Below are 20,482 nucleotides of genomic sequence, written 5' to 3'. Positions count from 1 at the left end.
TGCTCCCAGATTCAAACTCCAGTACCACCACAGATCAGAGTTAAGCAGTACCCTGGTCTCTCTGTATCTTTCTTTCTAAATCTCTCTTGTTAAATTAAAAAAAAAAAAAAATTAGATTGAATTCACATAAGGCATTTCTTTTTTCTTAAGTTTTTTTTTTAATTCCCTTTTGTTGCCCTTGTTGTTTTGTTGTTGTAGCCATTATTGTTGTTGTTGGATAGGACAGAGAGAAATGGAGAGAGGAGGGGAAGACAGAGAGGGGGAGAGAAAGACAGACACCTGCAGACCTGTGAAGCGACTCCCCTGCAGGTGGAGAGCCGGGGGCAACAGATAAGGCATTTCTTTCCCTTCCTCCTTCCCTCCCTCCCTTCTTTCCTTTCTTTCCCCAGAGCACTGCTCAACTTTGGCTTTTTGTTGATACTGAGGACTGAACCTGGGACCTTTGGTGCTTCAGTCATGAAAGTCTTTTTGCATAACCATTATGCTATCTCCCCAGGCCAAGGCTTTATTTTAATATGTCTGATCTCCTCTTTCCAGGTAACTGCATTTATGGTATCGAGTTGACAGTAGTCTTGGTCCTGGGGAGACAAGTGTGGGTGATAGCTCTCACCTTGAATAGGCATATTTGACTGCTTTCCAAAGTCAGATATAAATGACAGAGCATTATTTACTGCTTTGGGTCATATTTACTTCAGTTCCTGATACAGCTAGAAAACAGGATTGACTATAGTTAGCTCCAAGTGGAGCTAACTATATATACTTTTGTTTCCCTGAGCCAGACAGGAGCTGTTTTTCTCATATCCTATGCCTCTTCCCATGTTGAGTTTCACAAAAGCAAAGTTCATGTCCTTTTTTGGCCATGGAGCTCTCTGATGATGCAACTTATCTTTCTCTACTCACCTCAAACCTATTCAAAAGGAAATCTTGCTTTTTTTTGTTTTCTTAATTTTTTAAAATTATATTTTATGTGGTCCAGGAGGTGGCGCAGTGGATATAGCATTGGACTCTCAACCATGAGGTCTCAAAGTTCAATTCCTGGCAGCACATGTGTGAGGGTGATATCTGGTTGTCTCTCTCCTATTTTTCTTATGAATAAATAAATTCTTTTTAAAAATATGTATTATTTATTTATTATTGGATAGACACAGAGAAATTGAGAAGAGGTGGAGAGGAGGCAGAGTGAAAGAGACTGAGAGACACCTGCAGCCCTGCTTTCCCCCTGCAGGTGGGGGGCCGGGAGCTTGAACCTGCGTCCCTGTGCACTGTAATGTGTGCACTTAACCAGGTGTGCTACCTCCTGGCCTCCAGAAGGGGAATCTTTAATGGGAACCAAGGGTGGGGGAGATAGCCTAATTTGGAGACTTTCATTCCCGAGGCTCCAAAATCCCAGGTTCAATCCCCTGCACCACCACAAGCCAGAGCTGAGCAATGCTCTGGTAAAAAAAAAAAGGGGGGGGGGGAATGGGAACCATGTCTATGGGCAATCTCAAAACTCAGCTGAGAATATTCAGACTAAAAGAATTTAAATATTTGGTGAAAGCTAAAAAAAAAAATCAAAATGTCTGAATTACCTTCTAATAACTCATTTCCTTCAGTAGATGCACCAGACAATGGGTTTGTTTTTACAGTAAAAGAACTCAGTGGCTCTAAGAGCAGGCAGATCCAGAGCTGCATACTGATTTTTGTCAGTTATTCGTTATGTGACTGTGCAATTTACACACACACACACACACACACACACACACACACACACACACACACACACAATACATCTCTTCACCTGAGGAAAGTGAGAATAGCTCCCACAGTCTGTTGAAATGAGAGGTACAAGGAGCTTCACCACAGAGTAACTGTGAGTAATTGTGGAGAGCTAACGTGCACAATGAGAAGAGCAATGTGTGCAGAAGAGCTTCGTGGAGACTAGTACCTGGAGGCCTGGAAGCAGCAAGGCCTGACTGAACAGGCGGGTCTCCTGGCTCAGAAGCAGTGCTCCATACACCACAATTCATCGTATCTCACGAAGGAGACCTAGAACTGCCAAAGACCAAGGGCTTCCCAGAGTGTGCCAAGTATGGATGGCGGCCAGAAGCTAGCCCGGCTTCGTGCAGGAAAGCCCGGAGCATTCCGATTTCCAGTGGGTCGTACCCGCAGGCCTCAGGCCCTCTTACTCACCCAGGAATAGCAACGGTCCTTAACGGCAGCCAATAACGGCTCATCTACAGCTCGGGAAAGGGTAGATTGAGGTCAAACCTTGGGTTTTGGAGCCTCCACACCCGAAACCCTAAATCCAGATGGAACTACAATTCCCAGCATGCCTTGCAGCCACTCGGTCCTGAGAGGGTCCACTCGACCAACCTTGGGGGCCCCGTCAATCCTGATAGCAAGGACCAACGTCTTGGCCTCTTCGGACGGTGTAGGTCCCGCCCAGGACAGCCTCCCCTCATGACTTCTGGGTAGTGTAGTCCACTTCGTTCTCGTCGCCCCGCCCCCGCCCCGCCCCAGAGAATGAATTACTCCTAGCCTGTGCTCCGTTTGCCACAAAAACTACAAAACCCAGAAGATAGCGCAGGTTCCCCTCGTCCAATAGGAAGCCCCCATGTAGCGAGGCGCGGAGGCCGGCTCTCGCAACTCAAGATGGCGGACGAGAGTGAGACAGCAGTGAAGCCGCCGGCACCTCCGCTGCCGCAGATGATGGAAGGGAATGGAAACGGCCATGAACATTGCAGCGATTGCGAGAACGAGGAGGACAACAGCTACAACCGGGGGTAACGAGATCCTCGGAGTACAGTTCCCGTACAGTTTCCCACAACCCCTGGGTCTCGGGTGCGGGGAAGTCACCGGGAGCTTAGTGTAACCCCACCTCCATGCTCTTATTGGCTGAGGTATTGAGATCCTGCTTGCTGATTGGTTGCTGTCTTTGTCATTTAGCAAGGGTGGATACTGGATGTATGAAGGGCCAGAGACCTTCAATACTTTTATTATATAAAAGTTCTGTGTAATGTTCCACTTGTGAGCTTCAGGCGCATCCGGCGAAAGAGCTCTTTGTAATGTGGTTTATGGTAGCACAATACGGGTCAGTCGATAACAGTATAGTTCAAAAAGGATGTGTAGAGGTGTATGAACTACGTGATTAGCAATAAACGAATAATAAAACATTTTGTTGCAGTTCAGTTTCTGTGAAAGAATTAATCAGGCTATCCGAACTATAATTATGTTGTGAAATATCACTCACTACCAGGGGATCCCAAAATATAAACTTACCTTATAAACTGTAATTACCGTGTGATGTTTTGATGTATATGGTGCCCGTTGCTCAAAATAATTCCTGAGTTACCTGAACAATATGTAATTAAGCCTTCCGGCATCTTCTGCTAACTTTGCTAAGTAACCTCACATTTCAAAAGTTTGAGTGATAGTCCTTCTTGGACAATATTTACACGTGAGTTTGATACATCCCCTGTACTTTAGGTTTTTCCTAACTAGTAATGACTTGTTCCTAGTGGGGAAGACGAGGCAGATGGGGGCATCAGATGATTGAACTTTGAGCTCTTTTTCCTAAAACAGTTTTACTCTGGTTAACCACACTCTTACCAGCCCTCTTTCTTCAATTGTTACAGTGACTAGTGCTGAAACTCTATCTATATTATATCTATATTTAGTTGTGTCTTTAATCGTAGACTGTTTTATATGTATATCTGACTCAGTCCATGATAGTGTGACTTTCAAAGTTATCTTGTCATTTGCGGTCTTAGTTGGTTGTCCTGGAGATAAAGCTAGAAAGAACATTTGAACATTAAAAAAAAAAAAGAGTCGTATTACCTTGTAGAAGTGGGAGAATGAAGAATTAATTGGTTTACAGTAACCATATTGGGGAGGGGAAGGGCAAGCATGCACATGTGAGCCAGGCGTGTGCACATATCAGAGCATCACCCTTGCACATGTACTGCCTGGGATCAAACAATGGACCTCATGCTTGAGAGTCCAGTATTTCACCTGGAGTACCACCTCTGGAGACACATGTTGATTTCTTAGATTAAAAATCTGGACTTTATAAGTTCATTTTGATCAGCAGTAAAAATCACAAGAATGTAGAAGAAAAAAAGCTTTCAGTTTTAGTTTGATAAGCCTCATTTGCACACAAATCTAATGTAATAAAAAAATTTGTTTGAATTTAGAGATGCCTAAGAATGCAAGAACTCAGAAAGAGGAAAAAGAAACAGAAGGGAAAGTGCAGCCCTTCTGAGGTCCCTGTTACAGATGAGAGTTACCAAATGAGAAAGTAATTTCAGAAGTGAAAGCATGACTCTTTGACTGTATGATTGCTTATATCTTTCTCTGCTAAACAGTTGCTCTGCGATTTATATATTTGTTGATGAGAGAAAGAAAGGGAAAGAGAACCAGAGAATCACTTTAGCACATAGGATGTGTGTGTGAGGAGGGTGTTAAACCTCATGCTTGAGAATTCCAGGCTTTATCCACTGTGCAACCAACCTTTCAGACCTCTATAGCTTCTCCACCCACCCCTGCTCTCCTATAGTTCCTTAATTGGTTTTGTTCATTGTAATCTATTTATCATTTTGCAAAGCTGTCTGGCAGAAAGCTCCGTGTTTTGTTTATTTTTTCAAATTTTTAAAAAAATGGGGCTGGGCAGTAGCACATGGTACAAAGCGAAAGGACCTGCATAAGGATCCCAGTTGGAGCCCCCAACTCCCCACCTGCAGGGGAGTCTCTTCACAGGCAGTGAAGTAGGTCTGCAGGTGTCTTATCTTTCTCTCCCCCTGTCTGTCTTCCCCTCCTCTCTCGATTTCTCTCTGTTCTATCCAACAACGATAACAACAATAACAATAAAAACAACAGGGGCAACAAAAATGGGCAAAGTGGCCTCCAAGAGCAGAGAATTCATGGTGCAGGCACCAAGCCCCAGCAATAACCCTGGAGGCAAAAAATTAAAAACAAATTACTTATTTATTTTTTAACCAGAGCACTGTTCAGCTCTGGTTTATGGTGTGGTACGAGGAATTGAACCTGGGACTAAGGAACCTCAGGCATCAGAGTAGAGCCTCTTTGTGTAACCATTATGTTATGTACCCTCATCCTTTTTTTTTTTTTTTTTTAAGCCAGAGCACTGCTCAGCTCTAGCTTATGGTGGTACTGTAAGGGGGGTGGGGGAGGCAGGGGGGATGAACCTGAGACTTGGGAGCCTCAGGCATTTATTTTAATTTTTTTAAAGCTCTTTCTTTTTTTTTTAATTATTTATTCCCTTTTGTTGCCCTTGATGTTTTATTGTTGTAGTTATTGTTGTTGTCAGATAAGACAGAGAGAAATGGAGAGAGATGGGGAAGACAGAGGGAGAGAGAAAGATAGACACTTGCAGACCTGCTTCACGGCTTGTGAAGCGACTCCCCTGCAGGTTGGGAGCCAGGGGCTTGAACCTGGATCCTTATGCCGGTCCTTGCGCTTTGCACCAACTGCACTTAACCCACTGCGCTGCTGCCTGACTCCCCAGGCATTTATTTTTACCAGAGCTCAACTGTGGCTTATGGTAGTTAGAGGGATTGAACCTGGGACTTAGGAGACTCAAGCATGAAAGACTTTTTGCAGAATCATTATGCTATCTACTACTGCTCTCATTTATTTTAAATTTATTTATTTATGGGGGAAGGGATGTGGCATAATCATCTTCTGGTACATGGTATATTTGCGATCCAACTCTCACGATCTCATGCTTGAGAGTCCAACACTGTCCACTGTGCCACCAATCAGACTCTTATTTCATTATTTTTATTAGAGAAATAGATTTATAAGTTTACTCTTGTTACATAGGGTTTTTTTTCTCTCTCTCTTTTTTTTTGCCAACAGAGTTATCATTGGGGCTTTACCTACACAGTGAATCCACTGTTCTCCATTGAGCGGTCTTTCTTTCTTTCTTTCTTTCTTTCTTTCTTTCTTTCTTTCTTTCTTTTTTACATTTTACTTATGCATTATAGAGAAAGAATCAGACTTCACTCTGATACATGTGCTGCCAGGGATTGAACTCAGAACCTCATGCTTGAGAATGCACTGCACCACTTCCTAAAACACCTTTTCTTTCTTTCTTTTAAAGGATTTTATTTATTTATGAGAAAGATAGGAGGAGAGAGAAAGAACCAGACATCACTCTGGCACATGTGTTGCGGGGATCGAACTTGGGACCCCATGCTTGAGAGTTCAAAACCTTATCACTGTGCCACCTCCCAGACCACTCTTTTCTGTCTTTCTTTCCTGATAGAAACAGAAAGCAATAGAGAGGAGAGATGGATAGACACCTGAAGCACTGTTCTACCTCTTTCAAAGTTTCCTCACTGCAGGAAACCCAGGGCTTGAACCCAGGTCCTTGTGTGTAGCAACAGTGCACTTTACCTGGTGCACGACTTCCTGGCCCTATTATTATTTAATATTTATTTACTGAGGAAAGAGCATAATGGTTATGCAGAGAGACTCCCATGAGCCTCAAGGCTCTGAAGTCCCAGGTTTAATCCCCACTCCCCTGCCCCACCCCCACCACCATAAGCCAGAGCTGAACAGTGCTCTGGTTGAAAAAAAAAAAGTTACTTAACATTCCAGTTGTAGAGATTAAATGCTAAAACATCTGCAATACAACTTTCTACCTTCTGCCTATTTGTGCTTATCTTCCCTGTACACATGCTTAATGTGCTTATCACATTATTTTTTGTAGCCTGAACCTGGGTCCTTGCGCACTGTAATGTGTGCGCTTAACCAGTTGTGCCACCACTTGTCCCCTTTTTTTGTAGTCTTTATCATATCTTCTTCTTCTAGCGTTTGCCCTTCTTCCATAGCCAGTCAACAGCGTCAGGTAGAAAGCTGTCAGGAGCTGCTTGTTGCTGGCTTTGAAAGTGACTGGGATCCATGTGGATTCAGTCGGCTAGGAAGGATCGTCAGTTTCCCCAATGAATGGGTACTCACGGGATGCACCACGAGAAGGTTGATCCAATGCATCCCAATTTATCATATCAGTAGTCAGAAGATACCTGTTTAGACTGTACCTCACCTGATGGTAAAATGTGTTGAGAATAGGCTTTGTCTTTGGGATTCCTTGGACATAGTAGGCAAGTTCCCAGCCTAATGTTAGTGAAGCTGCATTTCTTCTCATTAAGAGGAAAGGTGTCATATTTTCACTTGTACGTTTTGCTACAATTTTGTGAACCTATAGGAGTCAAGGATTCCTCACTTTGACATGGAAGTTCACTGTGCTCTTTTGGCTTCTTGAAGTTATATGTATGTTTAAAGTGTTTTCACTGAAAGTGATGCAGGGGAATATCTCATTTGAGTGTTATGATGCTAATGTACAGTATGCGTTAAAAGTAATGATACATTCCATTAGACCTTTCAGGATGTGCTTTAGTGCTTTATCATAATGAAATGAGTTATGTTCTTGCACTAGAATAATAGGGACTGCAGCTCTGCTAGTTTCTGTTATTTACTTCTTTATCTTATTTTATTCCACTGGGATTATCACCGGGGCCTGGTGCCAGCACTACATATCCACCACCACTCCCAGTGGCCTTTTTTTTTTTTCTGTTTTATTGGTAAGGCAAAGAGAAATTGAAAGAGGAGGAAGAAGAGAAGATGGAGGAGAGAGAAAGATAGACACCTCCAGACCTGGTGGGAAGCAAGGGCTTGAACCCTGGTCCTTTCACATGGTAATATACGCACTTATCTCTGGTATAGCAATACCTGGTCCCCGCTAACTTCTTTTTTCTTATTGTTCTTTCTTTTTCCCTCCTTTGTGTGTAAGCTTGTTTTCTGTTTATTTGTTTTTTTAAAGATTTTATTTATTTATTGTTGAGAAAGATAGATAGGAGGAGAGAGAGAGAAAGAACCAGACATCACTCTGGTACATGTGCTGCTGGGGCTTGAACTCAGGACCTCACACTTGAGAGTCAAGCACTTTATCCACTGTGCCACCTCCCGGACCACAAGCTTGTTTTTATTTTTTTTACTTTTCTGGTCACTTTTTTTTTTTGGCCATAATTAAATGGTTACTATAGACATCACATATACATATAAACATACATGTGCAGATTTATTTATTATTATTATTTTTATATATTTATTCCCTTTTTGTTGATATTATTACTGTTATCTTGCCTACAGGGTTATTGCTGGGGCTTGGTGCCTGCACTACAAATCCACTGCCCCTGGAGGCTTTTTTTTCCATTTTGTTGCCCTTATTCTTAATTGTTATTGTTGCTGGACAGGACAGAGAGAAATTGAAAGAGGAGGGGAAGACAGAGAGGAGGAAAGATAGACACCTACAGACCTGCTTCACCGGAGCCGGGGGCTTGAACCTGGGTCCTTGTGCTGGCCCTTGTGTTTCATGCCATGTGTGCTTAACCCATAGTGCTACTGCCTGGCCCCCTGTGCACATTTATATGTACATGCACAGTTACATATATGTATGTATATAGGGTTTTTTTATTTCTTTATTGAAGGATTAATGTTTTACAGTTGATAGTAAATACAGTAGTTTTTTTTTAATTGGGGAATTAATGTTTTACATTCAACAGTAAATACAATAGTTTGTACATGCATAACATTCCCCAGTTTCCCATTTAACAATACAACCCCCACTAGGTCCTCTGTCATCTTTCTTAGACCTGTATTCTCCCCACCCACCCACCCCCACCCCAGAGTCTTTTACCTTGGTGAGATACGCCAATTCCATTTCAGGTTCTACTTGTGTTTTGGCTTTTTTTTTCCTGATCTTGTTTTTCAACTTCTGCCTGAGAGTGAGATCATCCCATATTCATCCTTCTGTTTCTGACTTATTTCACTTAACATGAATTTTTCAAGGTCCATCCAAGATCGGCTGAAAACGGTGAAGTCACCAGTTTTTACAACTGAGTAGTATTCCATTGTGTATATATACCACAACTTGCTCAGCCACTCATCTGTTGCTGGGCACCTGGGTTGCTTCCAGGTTTTGGCTATTACAAATTGTGCTGCCAAGAACATATGTGTACACAGATCTTTTTGGATGGATATGTTGGGTTCCTTAGGATATATCCCCAGGAGATGAATTGCAGGATCATAGGGTAGGTCCATTTCTAGCCTTCTGAGAGTTCTCCAGACTGTTCTCCACAGAGGTTGGACCAATTTACATTCCCACCAGCAGTGCAGGAGGGTTCCTTTGACTGCATAACCTCTCCAGCATTTGCTGCTGTTACCTTTTCTGATGTATGACATTCTCACAGGAGTGAAGTGGTATCTCATTATTATCTTTATTTGCATTTCTCTGACAGAGACTTGGAGCATTTTTTCATGTGTTTCTCAAGTAAATACAATAGTTTGTACATGCATAACATTTCTCAGTTTTCCACATAGCAATACAACCCCCACTAGGCCCTCTGTCATACTTTTTGGGCCTGTACTCTCCCCCCCACCTATTCCAGAGTCTTTTACTTTGGTACAATACACCAAAGTTGTTTTGTTTTATTCCCAACCAGAGCACTGCTCAGCTTTGATTTAGGTTTTTGCTAGTTCTGGGGATTGAATCTGGGACCTCAAAGCCTCAGGCATGAATGTTTTTTTCACATAACCACTGCACTATCAGGCCCCATAACTTTCTTTTCATCTCTTTTCTTTCCTTTTCTTTTCCTTTTTTTGCCTCCAGGGTTATTGCTGGGGCTCAGTGCCTGCACTACAAATCCACTCCACTGTTCCTGGAGGCCATTTTTTCCCATGTGTTGCCCTTGTTATTATTATTATTGTTGTCGTTGCTTTTGTTGTTGGATAGGACAGAGAGAAATTGAGAGAGGAGAGAAAGATAGACACCTGCAGACCTTCACCACCTGTGAAGTGACCTGCAGGTGGGGAGCTGGGGCCTTGAGCCGGGATCCTTATGCTGGTCCTTGTGCTTCTCGCCATGTGCACTTAACCTGTGCTACCACCTGATCCCCTATAATTTTCTTTTTTAAAAAAAAGAATTTATTTATTCATGGGAAAGATAGAAAAAAACGAGACATTACTCTGGTACATGTGCTGCCAGGGATTGAACTCAGGACCTCACACTTGACAGTCCAATGCTTTATCCACTATTCCACCTCCCGGACCACTATAATTTTCCTTTCTGTCAGTTCCTCCCACCCATCTACCACACTTTTTTTTTTTTGATTTTTTTTTTTTTTTTTACTATCTTTATTTATTGGATAGAGACAGCCAGAAATCAAGAGGGTGCTAAAGAGGGAGAGAGACAAAGAGACACCTGCAACCACTACTTCACCTCTCGCAAAGCTTTCCTCCTGTAGGTGGGGACCAGGGGCTCGAACCTGGGTCCTTGCGCATTGTAACGTGCACTTAACCAGGTACGCCACCACCAGTCCCCCCCCCCTTTTTTTTTATACCAGGGCACTGCTCAGCTCTGGCTGATGGTGGTCTGGGGGACTGGACCTGGGACTTCAGGGCCTCAGACATGAGAGTCTCTTTGCATAACCATTATGCTATCTACCAACTGCCCATTTTTCTCCCTTGTTTTTTTTACCACCAGGGTTATTGCTGGGGTTCAGTACCTGCATGACTCCTCTGATCCCTGTGACCATTTCCCTTCCTCAAGCCCCCCCCCCATAGGAGGTGAGTTATAGAGGAGAATACCACAACACTGCTCCACTGCTCATGAAACTTGTCTTGTGTAGGTGTTCCCACATGTCAATCCCGAACTCAAACCTGGATACTTGCACATGGTAATGTGTATGTTCTACAGGTGAGTTATCTGCCTGTACCCATCAACTCTTTGTTTTTATGAACCCACTGTGTCACTTCCCAGGCTGCATCGTTTTTTTAAAAAATTCTATTAGAGAAAAGGAGGTAGTATATCCCCCACATATGCAAACATTTGTGTGACGTGTCACCCCGAACAGCTGAGGGCCATACTGAGATAATCTTTTTTTAAAAATATTTATTTATTGTCTTTTGTTGCCCTTGTTGTTTTATTGTTGTAATTATTATTGTTGTTGTTATTGATATTGTTGTTTCTGGATAGGACAGAGAGAAATGGAGAGAGGAGGAGAGAAAGACATCTGCAGTCCTGCTTTACCACTTGTGGAGTGACCCCCTGCAGGTGGGGAGCCAACTGAGATAATCTTTATGCTTCTTCCCCCTGCAGTTCGTGATTGATTTATGTAGTTTAATTTACTTGTTTGTTTTAGTGGCTTTTTTTAGTTTTTTTTATAATTATTTATTTTCCCTTTTTGTTGCCCTTGTTGTTTTTCATTGTTGTTGTTCATGTTGTCGTTGTTAGATAGGACCCAGAGAAATGGAGAGAGGAGGGGAAGACAGAGAGGGGGAGAGAAAGATAGACACCTGTGACTCCCCTGCAGGTGGGGAGCCAGGGGCTCAAACCAGGATCCTTACGCCAGTCCTTGCACTTTGTGCTTGCTACTTCCACTCCTGGTGGAAGACTTTTAAAGTATCACTAAAGAATAAATCTTATCAGTTGGCAGTAGATTTTAATTTGGGGTAACAAAGTTTATCTGGGTATTTTGGAACAGGAAAGAACTTTTAAAAGACTGTTTTGTTCCCAGGATTCTTTTGGAATTTTATTTCTAGATGTCATTGATAGCATTAAGATACTGGTAGACCTTGAGCCAAGAACACTTTCATAAGGAATGTCTTTTTCCTTCCTGCTCTGTTACTCTGGAGATTAGTTAAGATTTTTTTGTTTGCCTCCAGGGTTATTGTTGGGTCTCGTCCTGCACTACGAATCCACTGCTCCTGGGGGCTATTTTTCCCATTTTGTTGTTGCCTTGTTGTAGTTGATATTATTGTTGGATAGGATGGAGAGAAATGGAGAGAGGAGGAAAGATAGACACCTGCAGACCTGTGTCACCACTTGAGAAGTGACCCCTCTGCAGGTGGGGAGCCGGGGGCTCGAACCGGGATCCTTACACCGGTCCCTGCGCTTTGCGCCACGTGCGCTTAACCTGCTGCGCCACCGCCCGACTCCCGAGTTCATGAATATTATATGTATCTGATCAGTGGGGATTGGCAGAGTTTAGGGCATTGTGTAAAGTGGTCATTAAGTCCCAGCAGTAGAGGAAAGACAGCTGATTCATGCCATGTGGTTTCCACCTAGGCACTTTGTAAATGCCACTTCATTTGCCCCCTCTTTGTGCTTTCCATGTTCTAATAGGCTTATTAGGGAAACATACTATCAGACCTTGTGAACAAGTTGACTTGCCATAGGTATCCTAATTAAAAAAAAATTTTTTTTAATCTTTATTTATTTATTGGATAGAGACAGCCAGAAATTGAGAGGGAAGGGGGAAATAGTGAGGGGGAGTGACAGAGAGACACCTGCAGCCCTGCTTCACCACTTGCAAAGCTTTCCCCCTGCAGGTGCGGGCCGGGGGCTCAAACCTGGGTCCTTGTGCATTGTAACATGTGCGCTCAACCAGATGCGCCACCACCTGGCCCCAGTATCCTAATTTCTTTTCTTTTCTTTTCTTTTTTTTTTCTCATGGGAGTCGGGCTGTAGCGCAGCGGGTTAAGCGCAGGTGGTGCAAAGCACAAGGACCAGCATAAGGATCCTTGTTCGAACCCCGGCTCCCCACCTGCAGGGGAGTCGCTTCACAGGCGGTGAAGCAGGTCTGCAGGTGTCTATCTTTCTCTCCCCCTCTCTGTCTTCCCCTCCTCTCTCCATTTCTCTCTGTCCTATCCAACAACGACTATAAAAACTATAAAAACGATTTTAAAAAAGGCAACAAAAGGGAAAATAAATAAAATTTTTAAAAAGTTATCTCATAATTCAAAGCTATGATTTGTTCTGGGATTTTTTTTTTTTTTTGCACATTATATTTTCCTGAAGTTTAATTTTATTTTTTTTTCTTTTATTTAGTCATTAAATTATTATAATTTATTTGGCATTATATTGACCTCACCAAAACCAGACATATGTGCAGCATTTACTTAATCGAACCTTTCTGGCTTGTCTTGTTCTATGTTTAAGCCTCCACTACGCAATGCTATTTACTTGATTTATTGGGTTTGGCTAGCATGTCTTATAAATTGTGACTGTTGGGAAAATTTTAAAGAGATTGACTTGGCCTGATTGGGGAGTTTTATATTGAGAATTCATTGCTATTGAAGTTAGTATCCTAATTTCTAAACCTAGAATTAAAAGCATACTAGACGGCAAAGGAGATAGCATAATGGTTATGCAAAGAGACTATAATGCCTGAGTCTCTAGAGTCCCATGTTTAATACCCCACCCCTGTACCACCATATGCCATAACTAAGCAGTGCTCTAGGGGAAGGAAGAAAGGGGAATTCTTTTTTTTTTTTTTTTTTTTTGCCTCCAGGTTTATTGCTGGGGCTGCACTACAAATCCACTGCTCCTGGAGGCTCATTTTTCCATTTTGTTGCCCTTGTTTGTTGTTATTTGCTGTCATTTGTTGTTGAATAGGACAGAGAGAAAATGAGAGAGGACTGGAAGACGGGGGGGGGGGGGGGGGGGGGGGGGGGAAATGGATACACACACACCCGCAGGTAGGGAGCTGGGGGCTCTAACCGGGATTCTTACGCTGGTCCATGAACTTCGTGCCATGTGCACTTACCCCTCTGCGATATCACCTGGCCCAAGAAAGGGGGTATTAAGAAAAGAAAAAAGGAGGGACCAGGTGTTGTACACCTGGTTGAGTATGTGTGTTACCATGCACAAAGATCTGGGCTCAAGGCCCCAGTCCCCACCTTCAGGGGTGAAGTTTCATGGGCAGTGTTGTTAGTGTCTTTCTTACCTTCTTTATTTTTCCCCCTTTCCTCTTGATTTCTGTCTCTACTCAACAAGTAAGTTAAAAAAATGGGGGGGGGAAGGGTAGATAGCATAATGGTTATGCAAAATCTCATGCCTGAGGCTTTGAAGCCCCAGGTTCAAGCCCCTGCACCACCATAAACTGGAATTGAGCAGTGCTCTGGTAAAAAAAAAAAAATCTGATCACAGATTCTGGGGAAGTTTCTTGGAGGTGTCATTACTAGGTTCCTTCGACCATAACATTGAAACACTGACGTCGTCAGTCTGTTTGATCCAGCAGGTGATGATGCAGGCTGTCTATTTGAGCAACATTAATTCTTTTCGTGTGGGTGGGGAGTCAGGTCTTGGTACACATCCTTCAGAAGGTATTTATTTACTTTCTCTGGGGGAAGAAAACCTTGAATTTAAGCCCAAAGCAGTAACTTTCCACTTTGAGGAGTAGAAAATAATGGGAGCCAGAGAGTGACACACCTGGTTAAGCACACACATTACCATGCACAAGGACCCAGGTTTGAGCCCCTGCTCCCCACTTATGGTGGGGAGGAGCTTCAGAAGTGGTGAAGCAAGTATTGCAGATGTCTTTTTCTCCTCTCTCCCCCTCCCTTTTCTATGTCTCTCTGTTGTAGCAAATAAAGAAAAAAAGAAGGGGGAAAACTGACCAAACAGTTGTGAATTTTATTTTTTCAACTCTTTTCTTATAATCAAAACTAAATGTGTGTGGCTTATGGTAGTTTGGGAGTGGGGGGTTGAACCTGACACCTCAGAACCTCAGGCACACCTCTTGAAAGATTACAGAGGAGTTTTTATTTTGATTTGTTTGTTTTTGACTCTAATAGGAATAGGCAGGTCTTAAGGAGGGAGAAGATAAAGCTTGAGAAAGCTGATACTTGAATGAGAGAGACAATTTAAAATCTCAAGCAGTGGCTCAAAAGAGCAGAGCATTTCCACTACTTTTATGAAGTATTGGTACAGCTGCAGTGGAGGAACATTCCTGAAGATGTTTCGCTGTCCTTCAGTATTTTATTTTAGATTCCTATGCCTGTAAAGTGTCAGTCAGATATTTTAACTCTGTTTAGCACAACTGGAGGTGGACTTAAATTTTAATTTCATTGGGAAACCGGGAGGCAACACATTATAAAGATTTTATTTATTTTAATTTTTTCTTTATTTATTCCCTTTTGTTGCCCTTGTTGTTTTATTGTTGTTGATGTTGTCATTGTTGGATAGAACAGAGAGAAGTGGAGAGAGGAGGGGAAGACAGAGAGGGAAGGAGAAAGACAGACACCTGCAGACCTGCTTCACCGCCTGTGAAGCGACTCCCCTACAGGTGGGGAGCCGGGGGCTCAAACCGGGATCCTTATGCTGGTCCTTGGGCTTTGTGCCACGTGCGCTTAACCCGCTGCACTACTGCCCGACTCCCTTATTTATTTATTTTTACCAGAGCACTGTTTGGCTCTAGCTTACTGTGGTATGGGGAACTGAAACTGGGACCTTAGAGCCTCAGGCATTAGAGTCTGTTTGCACAGCCATTGTGCTATCTCCCCCACCCAGAAGCAACACATTATATATAAAGTAACTGAGTGATAATAATCTTATTTTATTTTTTTGCCTCCAGGGTTATTGTTGGGGCTTAGTTCTTGCACCATGAATCCACTGCTCCTGGAGGTCATTTTTTTTCTTTTTCCCCTTTTGTTGCCCTTTTTGTTGTAGTCTTGTGGCTATTGTTGTTGTTGATGTCATTCGTTGTTGGATAGGACAGAAAGAAATGGAGAGAGGAGGGGAAGACAGCGAGGGGGAGAGAGAGACACCTGCAGACCTGCTTCACTGCCTGTGAAGCGACTCCCCTGCAGGTGGGAAGCTGGGGACTCGAACCGGGATTCTTATGCCGGTCCTTGCACTTTGCGCCACGTGCAGGTAACCCACTGTGCTACCGCCCAACCCCCCCTTTAAAATTTTTTTTTTTTTATTTATAAAAAGGAAACATTGACAAAACCATAGGATAAGAGGGATACAACTTCACACAATTCCCACCACCAGAACTCCATATCCCATCCCCTCCCCTGATAGCTTTCCTATTCTTTAACCCTCTGGAAGTGTGATCATTGTGGGATGCAGAAGGTGGAATGTCTGGCTTCTGTAATTGCTTCCCTGCTGAACATGGGCGTTGACAAGTTGATCCATACTCCCAGCCTGTCTCTCTATTTCCCTAGGGGCAAAGGGCTCTGGGGAAGCGGAGCTCCAAGACACATTGGTGGTATTGTCTGTCCTGGGAAGTCTGGTCACATCCTGCTAGCATCTGGAACCTGGAGGCTGAAAGAGAGTTAACATACAAAGCCAAACAAATTGTTGAACAATCATGGACCTAAAGGCTGGAATAGTGCAGCAGATGAAGTGTTGGGGGGGTCCTCCATTTTGTAGATAGCTAGTAGGCATATTTAGTTATATTTTAAAGGGCTTGTAGCTATACTAGGTTTTTTTTTTTTTTTTTTTTTTTTTGCATGAGCCTGAAATCTGATATGCAGGTGGATCCAAGTTATTGTCTGGGGAGATGATGTCATGACTGGGAGAGTTACCAGAAAGCTGCATCAGGGAAGAGAGTAGCTCCCCGATATGGGAAAGGTGTATAAATATTGTTGACTGTAAACCCCATCGATTTGATGTGATCTGGGGCCCATAATTAGCTTATGAGCCTGTGTGACCTCTGCATCCCTCTAGATCTGAGCTCACATTCTGTGGTCATGAGTAGGAACATTCCCTGCTGCCCCAGTATCGATCCATCTTCCTCAAGTGTAGCATAGAGTATGTTGTCCATCATCCCTTCGGAGGATGGAACATTCTCTACCATTGTTGACCCAAGTTGAGGGCAAGGTCCTATGGGGGAGTGATCATTATCTTAAGAGAAGTAGATATCAGTGAAAGGGCAATCAGAAAAGACTTTAAAAAAAATGAAATCTGTTGTATTTACATATTTATTTATTGTAATTAATAGTGATTTAAAAGATTGTAAGATTACAAGATATAGGGAGTCAGGAAGTAATGCAGTGGGTTAAGCGCATATGGCGCAAAGCGCAAGGATTGGTGTAAGGATCCTGGTTCGAGCCCCCTGTTCCCGACCTGCAGGGGAATCGCTTCACAAGTGGTGAAACAGGTCTGCAGGTGTCTATCTTTCTCTCCCCCTCTCTGTCTTCCCCTCCTTTCTCTAGTTCTCTCTGTCCTATCCAACAATAATGACATCAATAATAATGATGACTACAACAATAAAACAAGGGCAACAAAAGGGAATAAATAAATATTTTTTAAAAAAAGATTACAGGATATAGTTGCACATCATACCCACCACCAAAGTTCTGTACTCCCACCTTTCCAAATAAAACTCCTTGTATTTTTACTGTCTTTTCTTGCAAAAACAAACCTTTGCTTTAGGGCTCTGTGTGAGGAAGCTGTTCTTTTGGCTTTGGAGGGTTTTCAGGTAAGTTCTCCCAAGGAATAAGACTGATTGGGAAGGAGTGGTCCGAGCCTTTAGAGAGCTGTGGCTTTGAGCGCCAGCTGGTGGTGCACCTGGTTGAGTGCATGTGTTACAATGTACAATGACCTGGGTTCAAGCTCTGGCTCCCCACCTGCAAGGGGAAAAGCTTTGTGAGTGGTGAAGCAGTTGCTGCAGGTGTTTCTCTGTCATTTTCCCCCCTCCCCCACCACCCCAATTTCTGGCTGTTTCTATCCAATAAATAAAGATAATTTTAAAAGTCATTTATAAAAAAAGAGATTGGTGGCTTGTCCCTGGTTATCAGTGGTTAGGTGCTAACAAGTTCAGCTTTCTTTCTTATTTATTTATTTATTTTAGCCTCCAGGGTTATTGTGGAGGCTCGGTGCCTGCACCACGAATCCACTGCTCCTAGAGACCATTTTCCCCCTTTTGTTGCCCTTGTTGTTTTATTATTGTTGTGGTTATTATTATTGTTGTTGCTATCGTTGGATAGGACAGAGAGAAATGGAGAGTGGAGGGGAGACAGAGAGGGGGAGAGAAAGATAGACACCTGCAGACCTGCTTCACAGCTTGTGAGACGACTCCCATGCAGGTGGGGAGCCGGGGGCTCAAACCTGGATCCTTACGCCGGTCCTTGCGCTTCATGCCACTTGCGCTTAACCTGCTGCGCTACTGCCTGACTCCCTCTTTCTTATTTATTTTCCCTTTTGTTGCCCTTGTTTTATTGTTGTAGTAATTATTGTTGTTGTTGATGTCGTCTTCATTGTTGGGTAGGACAGAGAGAAATGGAGAGAGGAGGGGAAGACAGAGAGAAGGAGAGAAAGATAGAAGCAGACCTGTTTCACTGCCTGTGAAGTGACTCCCCTGCAGTAGCTCAAAGCAGGATCCTCATGCCAGTCCTTGCTCTTTGAAACACGTGCACTTAACCTGCTGTGCTACTACTGCCTGTCCCCACCAGTTCAGGTTTCTGAGTTTTGGTTCTTTTTCTGTGTATAATAGGTTCAGCTAGATAATTCTGAGAGAGACCCAGTACTGGTGTGTTAGCTTGTGCTCCATCAGTATGTCAGGCTTTCTGTCCTTCAACCGCATTCCTCTAAGTGGATTTTGTCATCCAGTAGGATTGAGAAGAGGGCCACTGTTGTGGCTCCTCACTATTTGTGGGTGGTCAGGTCTTGGTGTTGTCTGGACGCTCTCTGTTCCTGCTGTGCGTCTGCTCATTTGTTCTTCCCTCCCACCCACTCATACCCTGATACTGCCATTAGCTCTAGAAATAAGCACTGAGCTTCATATTCCATGTTCTTCCCTAGCCCTGACATTGCAGAACACCATCCATAGGGTTTGTTTGAACATAGAAATTTTGACCTTCATTAACAAATAATGTTGAATGTGTGAGAAACGTGCGCGCACACACACACACACACACACACACAGAGGAAAGAAAGAAAACCACATAGCCTTCATAGGCTGTAGAGGATCATATGTGTGTGGTAACAACATTGAGTCTCTCAGAAGGAAAAGTGATCCAGGCCATCAGTGACTATGATTGTTGTTCTCTATGGCTTTAGGGGTTTAACTGGCATTGTTGTTTTAAGGACTTCATCTTATTCCCTCTGAAATTTATCTGACTTCCCTTCATGTTATGCCTTCTGTGTCTCATTCTTCTTCTTCTTCTAGCGTTTGCCCTTCTTCCATAGCCAGTCAACAGCGTCAGGTTGAGCCTGATGTAAAGTTTCGAGACCTCCTTTGAATGTGTCTCATTAATACAATGTCTCAGAGATGTAATTGTGTTCAGACTTCATGATTTAAACGTGAACTAAAGTAGTCTCTAGCCTTTACTGTAACTTCCTGACTTTGGCAGGGACCTGTGAGAGGCCTGGCCAGATGAAGGCAGACATATACTCTATAGCAGGAGGAGCAAAGAATGGATGAGCTAGATGATCATTAAGGGTGATGTGCCTGAGAGAAATTGGACATGATAACCTCTACGAAACTATTAGCACTGGGGCCGGGTGGTGGTGCACCTGGTTAAGCACACATGTTTACAATGCACAAGGACCTGAATTCAAATCCCTGGTCCCTACTTGTAGGGGGAAAACTTTGCAAGTGGTGAAGCAGTGTTATAGGTGTCTCTCTGTCTTTCTTCATCCCTACCACCCTCTTCCCTCTTGATTTCTGGCTGTCTCTATCCAATAAATAAATAAAGATAATTAGATGAAGTAGAAGAAGAAGAAGAGGAGGAAGAAGAAGAAAAAGAAGAAACTACTAGCACTAAAAGCTTCAAGGGGTCAGGGTGTGTGTATGTGGACATATGGAAATCTTTTTCACAGAAGTGAAGCCCTCAGCTGTATAGAGGTTAGCATATTGCAGGAAGGTGGTCAGAGGTGACTAGTCCAAGTGTAAGGCCATGAAGTCTGGATAAGAGATAAGTGGTTGGGAGGTGGGACAGTGGTTAAGGTGTTGGACACTCAAATGTGAGGTCCTGAGTTCAATCCCTGGCAGCACATGTACCAGAGTGATGTCTGGTTCTTTCTCTCCTCCTGTCTTTCTCATGAATAAATAGATAAATAAATTCTAAAAGAGAGAGAGAGAGAAAGAACCAGACATCACTCTGGTACATGTGCTGCCAGGGATCGAACTAAGGACCTCATGGTGAGAACTCAATGCTTTATCCACTGCACCACCTCCCGGACCACTCTCTCTCTCTCTCCACCTATCTTTTTCATGAATAAATAAAATCTTTAAAAAAAAAGAATGGATAAATCTGAAGACATTGTATACCAGCAATAGGCATCTTGTAGTTATTTCTGCCTACAGAGTTGACTTGCTATGCAGTAATTACTATTTATAATAATACAAATCATTCTAAGTTCATAAAAGTTTTCTAAATTACAAAATACAGTTTAAATAGTTTTACTGTGATGGTATAGAAAATGTATTTTATGCAGTACAGAAAGTGAGGGGCTTGGTGGTGACGTACCTAGTAAAGCAAACCTATTACAATATACAAAGAGCCAGGTTCAGGCCCCCTAGTACCCATCAGCAAGGAGAAGCTTCCTGAGTGGTGAAGCAATACTGTAGTTGCCAATCTTTCTCCCTCCTCCCTCCCCCTTCCCCTCTCTATCCAATAAATAAACAAGTATTTTTTAAAGAATTTTAAAAGGGGGCCAAGCAGTGGCGCACCTGGTTCAGCATAC

The 20,482-nt window shown here is 43.0% G+C and overlaps 2 protein-coding genes across 5 annotated transcripts in view; one reads left to right on the top strand and one right to left on the bottom strand.

The window, feature by feature from the left end:
• Positions 1-2,376, bottom strand: part of DCAKD (dephospho-CoA kinase domain containing) — a 44,728-nt gene extending 42,352 nt beyond the window's left edge. Inside the window, exon 1 of one of the 4 annotated variants that reach the window (XM_060203371.1) lies at positions 2,356-2,376. The gene's annotated coding sequence lies outside the window, so the exon portion shown is untranslated. Of the gene's footprint in view, positions 1-2,172; positions 2,319-2,355 lie in introns of those variants that run through there. The other 3 variants (XM_007535734.3, XM_060203368.1, XM_016193714.2) reach the window with 3 other exon arrangements.
• A 223-nt stretch (positions 2,377-2,599) lies between these two features.
• Positions 2,600-20,482, top strand: part of NMT1 (N-myristoyltransferase 1) — a 48,084-nt gene continuing 30,201 nt past the window's right edge. Inside the window, exon 1 of the mRNA XM_007535733.2 lies at positions 2,600-2,765. Coding sequence (XP_007535795.1) covers positions 2,635-2,765 — 131 coding nt within the window. The 5' untranslated portion in view covers positions 2,600-2,634. The remainder of the gene's footprint in view (positions 2,766-20,482) is intronic.

The sequence above is a fragment of the Erinaceus europaeus genome, chromosome 12 (genome assembly GCF_950295315.1).
Source record: "Erinaceus europaeus chromosome 12, mEriEur2.1, whole genome shotgun sequence".
NCBI lineage: Eukaryota > Metazoa > Chordata > Mammalia > Eulipotyphla > Erinaceidae > Erinaceus > Erinaceus europaeus.
The sequence above is the reverse complement of the archived record's forward strand: the minus strand, read 5'-3'. Positions and strand labels throughout refer to the sequence as shown.